The sequence below is a fragment of the Calliphora vicina genome, chromosome 2, assembly GCF_958450345.1.
Source record: "Calliphora vicina chromosome 2, idCalVici1.1, whole genome shotgun sequence".
NCBI lineage: Eukaryota > Metazoa > Arthropoda > Insecta > Diptera > Calliphoridae > Calliphora > Calliphora vicina.
Window position 1 is genome coordinate 1,551,731 of NC_088781.1, and position 10,854 is coordinate 1,562,584.

A 10,854-nucleotide genomic window follows, 5' to 3' on the forward strand; every position below is an offset into this window, starting at 1 on the left:
TAATGCTTCCAAATTCTGAGGATAATAAGCCTCTTCGATGAGTTATTCAGCACGATAATGACCCCAAGCACTCTGCACATGTTGTTAAATCGTGGTTAGCACAAGAAAGAGTTTCGGTAATGGAATGGCCACCACCATTACCAGATCTAAATCCCATTAAGAACATTTGGGAAATCGTTAATCAAAGAATCGACCCCGAAAATTGCACTAATTCAGAGATTATGTTTCAAGGATTGGTAGATGCTTGTAACGCTATTCCTGCAAATTTGATTGCCAATTTGATAGCTTCACTGCCTTGCCGATGTAAGGCCGTCATTGAAAATATAGGATTTGCCACGAAATGTTGAGTTTTATAGACATAAATGCTTTAGAAGCAATTAGTTGCATATGTTTTGGCCAATGAAATATCAACCCATACGTAGTTTTTTAAATTTTTTTTCTTTTCAATGCAAAAAATTCTGAATTAAATTTCATATTCTTATTTTTAAAGCATTAATTAAAAAATATTATAAGCAAATGAATATTTTTGTTTACATCTTAAACTAGTTTAAACAACTTTTGTAAAATTCTGTTGCTGGTTGCATATGTTTTGACCACCACTGTATGTTTTTTTGTATTTTGGTATTTTTTTTAAATTGTGTCCAAAAACAAAACTTATTTTCAATCAAGAAAAAAATGTATGTATATGTTTCCGTTATAATTTATAGTTCCTCTTCTACAAACCAAATCCGAGTAACTTTCGGTTTTTAAAACGAATTCACATATTTTGGAGTTCTGTTAATCAAATCTTCATGATTCGTTTTACTTTACTTTGTTAAAATGTAAAAAATCGCGCGATTTGCTGAAATTTAATTTGAAATCACTCCATTTTTATGAGAATTACTTATTATTTGTATACAAAATTTTATTCAAAGCCTGTGATCAATAAATAAACAAATTCAAGCTAATTTGGATTCCTAAGATAGGCAATAATATCGGCACGCTCATCGGCTTTTTTGAGGCCGGCAAATACCATTTTTGTGCCAGGTATATATTTCTTAGGATTTTCTAAATATTCAAACATGGCATCTTCAGTCCAAGTAACACCCTTATTTTTATTGGCTTCGGAATACATATAACCCGATGATTGACCACTTCTACGACCCAACACGCCATGAAGATTGGGACCCACTTTATGCTTGCCGCCAGACTCGGCTGTATGGCATTGGGCACATTTTAGCATAAAGATTTTTTTGCCATTTGCAGCATTACCAGCTGGTATGCCCATTTTCAAACTGGAATGAGACAAAATTTAAATATTTTTAGACAATTTAAAAATAAAATACATACAAATATTTTTTTCTTCAAAATCATAGATTCTGCTGTTAAATGAAATACATATGTATGTATATATCGCTCATTTGCTGCAACAACGTCATAATTCAAAAAAAGTCGTTTCGAGAAAAACGACTTTGAATGTTTTATGACATTTTACTATTTCTTAAATAAATGTTCAACAAATCATGCGATTTCTGAAATAAAACCTAATTTAAATAGTAGATACTAATATCTTTCTAATCTGTATTTAATCGAAATTTTTACTTTAACGTTTACAATAAAAAACACTCTCATACAAAAAATAATTGACTTTTTTTAAAACTGATAAAACTATATGAAAGACTAAAGAACGGCGCATATTTTGTATTACTCAGTTCAAAACACCCGGATTTTGAGTTATGATGTTGTTGCAGCAAATGGGCAATATGTAGTTTTAAATTTTTGTATTGGAACATTATCGAATACAATTTATTATTTCGTTAAGCATCATTAGCACCGATAGACATAATTTAGATTTGTGTGTTTCTGTAATCTCCATATACTCCATACTTAAGTTTATCGTATCTCCATGTTATAGCAATGTTTTGTAGGGCGTAATTTATGCATTTCCTAAAAATAGCCAGACATTATCCTACATTTCGTTCATTAGTTCTCAAATTGATTTTCTTGCAATCTTTTAGATTATTTAGTCATTGTCTGCTTGGCCTTCTTCAGTTGTCATTGTCATCGTAAATCAATTAGTTTTGTTGCACATTGAAGTGTAAGAAGTTTGTTTAAAACTCGATTAAATGAATAAGTAAAGTTGTTTTAGACCATCCATCTTATGACGAATGCACTAAAAGTATTAACAATTTAAGAACGATGATTGCGGACTATGTTTTCACATAATTTCGTTTGATTTCTGCTGGATATTTTACTCAGGACTGTATTTCATATTCAGGCAATCAATAAATTATATACAGTGAGTGCCAAGGAAACTTTTTTTAAAAACTGCATTCCGTTATATCAGTTTTCAAAAACATGACTTTTTACTAAATTTACTAGGTTTTCTATTAAATATGTGGAGTTTGAACAAAACATCTTAAGTCGAGATAAGAAAATATCTTAGTTTTTTTTTATAATAAAACTAACTTTTCAAAACGATCCGTTTTCTTCTTACGAATATTAGTTTCTGAGATATCATAAAAAAACAAATCAACTTATTTGTAGTTGTTGATTTGTTTTTGACAAAACTGCTGAATTTATCGATAATTATTTTATTATTTATCCTATGTATAATTCTTTGAGACAAATAATAAAGTTCTGCAGGGACAAATAATAAAATATTGATCGATAAATTCAACAGTTTTTGCGCTCACCTGAAAAATTTGGAAATTATTGTTACGAAGAACACAGTGCCGAACCATGTTTTTTTTCTGCGTGCAAGTATTTAATCCTTTTTTAAGATTTATAACAAGTTTGTGACGTTACTCTATTAGAGCACTTAAAACTGACATTGACCACAAAGCTTTATCCTCCAAAGCTTTCCAAAGAGAATTTTCAAACTTTTCCTCTAATTTTGTGTATGTATATAAAGTTTATATATATATATATTATATATTATATTATAAACAATCAGCAAATGTCCTTTGAAGCTCTCAAGGATGAATATGTTGTAAAAATGTTGTTGTACATTTGAATTTTTATATAAAAAATAGTGACATACAAGCGATTATGTATTTATTTGCATACCTCCATGTAACACAATTTATGCCATTTAACTTCAAGTCATAGGTATTATAATGAATGTGTATAATTTTGTTTGTGTAAGGTTAAGTAAATATGTACATAGTTGTACGATTCCGTAGGAAAAGCCAAGCAGTCTGTCACTGTGCTAAACAATCGCTTAGTGGTAAATGTCACGCAAAGTGCTAAAGGAAATGATAACTGACTCTAATTGATGAAAATTCTAAGAACACGAAATTCTTTTAACAAATTTGCGATTTGCATGCAAAATTTCTCCTTGGCCAGTTGTAGATGGAGTGTGGAAATATATGGAAATGATTTGCTTTTCAAACTTCTCATGTCTACGTTTACTTGATCTAATTCATGCAATACCGTCATTATAATATTTCATGTACGAATACATATCGTCACCTAAAATGCAAAATAACGTAACATCACTTTTCATAAGTTTATAGGAGAAGTAAAAAACGATATAAAATGAAAACTACTTGAGATATTGAAACAAAATTTTCAAATTTGAATTACAAATAATTTTTTCAAAGCACACTTTAAGATATGTGGCTTACGTTTTTTTGAATTGTTATTTTCTGAAACAAAAAACGTATCATCAATATAAATTTTTATGAAAAAATAAAAACTTTAATAAAAATATTTTTTTTATTTTAAATAAAAGCAGTTTATATATACTTTTTTAATTTTATTATATTTTTTTTATTTTAATTACTAACGACTACTTTTTTAAACATAAAAATTTTCTTCATTAAATTTTCATTAAAACTGCAAAAAATATTCATTTGCAACAAATTCATTAAAAAAATTAGGATACTATTATTTATTAATTGCTCAAAGCGTATACGTTATTTTGTCCAAGAAAATCATATACTTGATGATACTTTAGTTTCAATTTTGGTTATAACTTGGTTATTTTTGATAGTAAAAGTTTAAAATTTTGTACACATACATATGTAATATGATGTAGTGAATCGTAATCAATAATATTATTAATTTCGAATTTTTTGATGATACGTTGTTTTGCATTTTAGGTGACGATATATGGAATCATTTCATTTATGATGTGTTTAGCATTAACCCAGCAGTTAAGCAAGTAGTCAATGTATCCCTTAAATACAATAATTGTCACAAATGTCTTATCACTTGGTCATTTGACACGTGTGTGCATTTTGCAGTTCAGAGAGAAGACAATTGGTTACTTTATACATCCCAAGTAATCTAGCGTGAAGACAATTGACACTTAAGTATCTCTAAGTAATCTGGAGTGTAGTTACTTTAAACGTTTTGTGAGTAATTCGTACAAACTGGTTTTATACAAATTGTGTTGATATAATTGTCATACAGTTTATTTTTATTTTTGCTTAAGTATACTGATATCCCATGTAACATAGCATGAAGTCAATAGTCACTTTAGTGTCTCTTAGTAACCTATGGTGAAGTCATTTCAAACTTTTTTTGTACTGCACTTTATTTTACCCACCAGAAGCGTTGACTACATTCGATCAGCTATCAGATAGTCACATTTCAATAAAAAGGGTCAATTGACCCCCTGCTTAGGACATGCACGTGTTAAAATAACTAGTCAAGTAGCTGATCAAGTAACCAGTTACAAAGCTAGTAAGGTAACTGACGCTATGTAATCAGATAGTCCCATTGTAATCAAAAAGAGACAATTGACCCCCTGCTTAGGACATGTCCATGTTAAAATGACTAGTCACGTGGCTATTGAAGTAACTAGCTCCCACCCTAAATGATGGGTAAAATCACTAGTACTATCCGGTACTGTCTTCTAGAACTGCTGGGAAATTACCAAGTTGTTGCTGTAACTTGCTACCACTACATATTTGGTTATGAACATACTATACATAAGTATGTATGTGTTTCTGAACTTCATCTAATTAGTATGTGAGAATCGTCATTATTGTTGCCACCAAGAATGCGAGAGTGTTTTCAAAAATTGTTGTACATACTTCAATATGTGTTACGATAATGTAAACTGGGTTTGTGGGTGAAAAAATTAGTGAAAGACGTGTTGCACATTAAATATTAATATCAGTGTTTAAAAAGCTACGATAACTAAAAATGTTTAACTATTGCTTAAACTACTGCTTCAAAAAATGTTCAGTAGCGGTAGCAGTAGCAGTAGCATTTATCTATTTTCGTGTTCTTGTTTTTTCTAAAACTACTGCTACCTTCAAAAAATAAATCTCTAAACAGAGCAGTAGTAATAAAACATGAATTGTAAATGGAGTAGTATCATTAAAATACAAATCATAGCTACTGCTCTACATAGAGTTTTGATTTATACTATTTAGAAGCAGAAGTAAGGTATCAATAAGGTAGCAGTTTAAGTAGTAGAAGAAGTAGGAGTTAAGTAGTTTTTGAAATGGCAGTTGGGTAGCAATAGAAGTCAAAAAGAAAATCTTCAGCCATAATACTACCAAAGATACAAGAAATAAACATTTGGTCAATTCACAAGGTCTCTTATCAGTCATATTGTCATAATGTCCTAATATATCACGACGGCAGCTCGGCTTAACCGACTCTTAGGCATCTGGCGCAGGTCTCTGCTGGTTGGTTACGATAACACAATAAGCATAGCAAACAGAGTAGTATTATTTTAGGACATTTTTTGCTTGAAAAACAATAAAAACCATTGTGAAATATTAGGACATTATGACAATATGACATGATAAGAGACCTTGTGAATTGACCAATTGTGTATTGTTGTTGTTTTGAGAGTGTTTAAAAGAATAATTCGTTTTTATTCGTCTCAGATGTTCGTGTTGCTAACAGAATGATCGTGTTTTTGTGTGTATAAAGTTACCATATACATAAACAAGTTATTTCATACGTTGCCATATAATTTGCATGGGAAATATTTATGTTCTACATAATTATAAATGAATTTTCGTGCATTTGACTGTAATACTACTTTTTTAAAAATTATTAAATGATAGAATTAATTTTTGTGGGTATTTTTTAGTTTTCTTAACTCTTTAGGGGTAACATTTTGTGGAAAAAGTAGTAAACTGCTACTTCTATTACTATTAAATTTTAAATGTAGCAGAAGTAATAGAAAACAAATGACTCTGCTATTTTAAAACTTTTTCATAACTAGACTACTTGTGGTTTTTGGTTGCTACTGCTACTTGTAGTCTAGTTTTTTTAAACAATGATTAATACTACATGCATCTATGTATGTATATTTGTCTCAGATGCCGTAAAGTTCAAGCCGTTTTAAATTGGGTTTGAAACGGGATTCGAATGAATTCGTTGTCATTTAATATAAAACAACTTCTATTTTAAACAGTTATTAAGTTTCTCTCAGTTCTCTAAACATTCGAACATTTCTACTCCTTATGTAAAATAGTATTTCTACTACTTTTAAAAAATTAGTATTTCTACTACTTGACCTAAAGCTCAATAATATACGAGAAATACATTTTTAAAAAAAGTAATAGAAATACTACTTTTTTAAAAATATAGCACTATCACTGTTTTTATCAAGAATTAGCTTTACTCTAATGTTTTAAAAAAGTAGTAGAAATACATACATTCTACTTTTTTTTAAAAATATAGCACTATCACAGTTTTTATCATGAATTAGCTTCACCCTAATATTTTGACCCATTATTCGTTTAAATTTCAAAAAGTGGCAAAATCCATTTGAATTTTTTTCTAGAAGAACAACAATTTAATTTAAATTTATTTTCTGGGATACAAAAAAGTATCAAAACTCGGTTTTGTTCGTTTTATCCCCTTTTTTTAGAAGACACAAATTTCCCGCGTGAGCATATAAAACTAGTTGTGGAACTAACAGTGCTGGCCAGCTAATTAGGGACAAAATTGTTTGCTAAATTCCATGTGATTCTCAAATAATTTTTCAAATATTTCAACAAATTTATATACAAAACGACTGTTGTAACACACAAGTGTGTCAATTCATACATATTTACCACGAACACATACGGTTTTTCTACAACTTGACCAACATTTTATTTTTTTAAATAAAAATATTTCCTAACTTTTATATAATTAATACATTATATATGTATATTTTCATTATCAGAATATATGTATTTAGACCAAATTTCGTATTTTTAATTCCATTTGTTTCGGCCATATCATGTTATAACAGCGGATGCTCACTGAGGCGGGTCAACATATTTCCACATATTTTTGTCAATACCGCTTTTGAGAAACTATATTTCATACTAAATTTCATACCCGTAGGATCCTTTTGTTTTGGTACTTTCGCACTTAAAATTCAGTAAATACAAAATATTCAAATATTTTTCCCTAAATAGCTGGCCGCCACTGTATGTTTTCCAAATACTGAAATCTATAAATTTATGTGCATATGTACCTTTAAAGAGAAATTAATTTATATTATTCATACTTTTATTTACAAAAATTCTAATTTGTTGATGACCTATGATACCTTAAATTACATTTTCCATTTACTTATCATATAATGCAGTTATTCTTTTGCCAAGACTGCAACAGCAATCTGCTGCTAAAGTAAAATCTATTAGTTTTTTATTACACTTCCATAATACATTACAACATATACCAAGGGGGAAAAAGCAACTCGCCCTCCTATTACACATAAAGCACTTGTTTTCAGTATTAAACCATGTTGGGCTGTGTTTGATTTTATTTAAATAAAATCCTTGAGAACATAATATTGATTTAAAAAATAGTTCATAATGGGTCGATTATGGATGGCAACCGAACTTCAGTTGCGTTGTCAGAGGAAAACCACAAAATTGTGGTCGCCAATATGGCAACAGAAAATTATAGCTGTCAGTTGTCATCATTAGCATTCGGTAGCCATCCGTAATGGACCCATAAAATGTATCTTTAAGTTTCCCCCTTCAGAGTCCTTGACTGTAAAATGAAACCGTTTACTAAGGCTAATTATATCTTCTTTAGCCTTAAAGGGGTTAACTAATCATTTTTAAACGTTTGTAAAGCTTTTGTGTCAAATCCTTTTAAAGCTGACTCCCTACGCATGGAAATTCCGTTACAATAGTTAAAAAATTCGCTAATTTAGAGTGAATCATTTGATTATCAATAAATTCGGTTATCACAACTAAAAATATTTTCTCTGTATGACAAAAACAGAAAAATGTTTATTTAAAACAACAAAATTAATATTTCTAGTAGTTCGACTTAAAACAAATTGAAATTTTAAGTTCTTAAATGAATTATTAATATCTTCTAAGGATATTCATATTTAGATGAAAAATTCAGATTTGAAAAAGTTCTCTATCGAAACGAATTACACATTTTCACCAGATTTAACTTAATCAGGCTTCCTTAATGAATTTTGACCGATTATTTGAAAAATGTTACTGGGTTTTTGCCTTAATTTAATATTTTAAAAAATTAGCGGGAGTGAAGAGAATTTTTTAATATTTCCAGGAAATGAGAAAAGTCCGGGAAATTAGGAAAACTGTCCAGAATATGCATATAAATCTTAACCCTTAAATGCATGATTTTTACTTTTATTTTTCTATAAAGTATCAAATGAGGAGCCGCAGAACAAAAGGTACTTTTTCGCTCATTTAAAATTTTTGGGAAATCGAGTTTTATTTATTTCGCCTCCTTAAAAACCTGCATGAACCTGGAAATGGTAACAAGTTTCTTACTTATCAATAGATACATCTAACTGTCATAAGTCACAACATTAAATGTTAAAGATGTTTGATATAAAACCATTTTAATAATGGAAAAAGAACCTTTTGTTAAAAAATAATGGAAAAAAGTACGTTTTGTTAAAAACAAAATTAAAAAGTATGCCTTTTTTATGCACATTTTTTTAACGATAATATTTTAAATGAATGTTTTTAATCCTGATCTAATATATAAACAAATTACACATTGAAATGAAATATTTTGCTAACTTGATTGTTTCTAGAAGATTTCAACCCAAATATTATAAAAATACTAAAAAACCAATTTTTTTTTTTTGAAAAAATGCGAAAAATTACCTTTTGTTCTGCGGCTCCTCAAATATATATTTGATATTTATTTATTATAATTCCTATAGCTTTAGTTTGATTTAGAATTTCTATAGCTGAAACTAATCGTACTCCATTTAATTATGCTGAAGGAGCATCTGAATTAGTATCAAGGATATGTTCGTCTAAAATTAAGTGGAACTGGAATGTAGACAATTGGCAACAATAAGGGTTAAAAATTCGAGTTTAGTCGAGGATTTCTACTTGTATCTCAGCCAAGTATGGGCTGACTTTGTCGTATTTATACCATACCAAAGAAGAATTTAATGATCTCAAAATTTTACAAGCTATTTTTGTATTCGATACCAAACGAGTAGAACAATTTAATGTAGCTGCATAATATAATTATGTATGTATATGAGAAAAAGCTTTCTAATAAAGTGTAACACAAAAAGCTTCACTATAAAACACACACAGATTATTTCTCAGTCGCATATACACACACAAACACTTATTACCTGCAATCAAACAACAACAAGCCACTCGAAACCAAAAGCAAACTGCGAAGTCGGCGCAAAAGTTTTTCGTACTTACAGTTACACACGAACATGTACTATTTCAAATTGTACTCTAAAACAGATATGAAGCCCTGGGCCGCTAGCATAGCAAACCTCTTATGAGAAATTACATGTACATAACATGTATGAAGGTATAACGAATAATTTGAAACATTCGCTGCTGCAGCGAAAAATGTACACAGGCAGGCAGACAGCCAGCGTACTGTGTACATTGTCGTGACGTTGTTTTTTGTTTTGGTGTTCAACCAACAAAATAAAACTTTTATTTCATTCAATCAGCTGACGCGTTCTTGAGCGGTTGGTTATATTTTATCGGTTCTTTTAAAACGCTATAGCAATTTATAGTAGTACGTGGAAATAAACTTACGTTGCACAAATTATTTATAATATCACTAGTGGAGAATAACAAAAAGTTTAAACTCGATTTTATTCTTTACGAAAGCGTAACAAACAAACTTTTTGATTTTGAAGAAAACGTAATAAAATTTGTCAACAAAAATTTACTAATTTACTTGACAGATTTAAAATAAACAAAAGAAAATAATTTGTAACATTTCAAAGAAATAAACAAGTGTGTTTGAAAGTGAATCCTAAAAGCAACAAAAAAAAAACACTAAGGTAACAAATTTTAATTTAAATTTTATACTGTAGTTTTATAATTAGTCGTACCTTGTACATACATACTACATGTTCTGCTTTCTAACAATGTCCTTGAAAAAATCAGATTTTCTTTTGTTGCTGTGTTTGTGTAACATTTTAATTTATGAATGTATGTGAGCTGTTGTGTTGTTGTGTTGTGTTGGAACGGAAACGGATGGAGGAGGATACGAGACGCATTTTCTTCTAGCATTATTTCTATACATAGCAGAGAGTTTGAGTTTGAGTATGCGTATGCACTTGGTTCTTATACAAAACAATATTTTACGTAATCATTACAAAATCCTGTTAAAACCAAATAATAAAAAGTGCAAAAAGTCTTTTAAAACAAAATCCTGACTACTTACTGTCTTCTAAACTCACATAAAACAGAAGAAACAACATTACTGTTTATTTTAAATCTTAATTTGTGGGTTTTAAATACATATCATGTCTATCAAAATTATATTACTTTTTATTCATTTCCTTTTACTGCTGTTACTTGTATTCTTGAATAATATGCCTTGGTCTTGGTACTTATCACGACCAACACCACAACTGCTACCACAACTTCAGTTTGTTATATTGAATCCTCTTATCGAATTGACATTTAACGC

General features: G+C 29.4%; 1 protein-coding gene across 1 annotated transcript; it reads right to left on the bottom strand.

Annotated features, from left to right (window-relative positions):
- Nucleotides 1–883: 883 nt before the first annotated feature.
- On the bottom strand, nt 884–10,132 carry LOC135950988 (cytochrome c-like). The gene is made up of 2 exons (XM_065500533.1): nt 9,969–10,132; nt 884–1,274 (listed from the first exon to the last, which is right to left on the bottom strand). Exon 2 carries the CDS (start codon nt 1,265–1,267, stop codon nt 944–946), a length of 324 nt encoding a protein of 107 aa, XP_065356605.1. The 5' UTR covers nt 1,268–1,274; nt 9,969–10,132; the 3' UTR covers nt 884–943.
- Between the last annotated feature and the right edge of the window lie 722 nt (nt 10,133–10,854).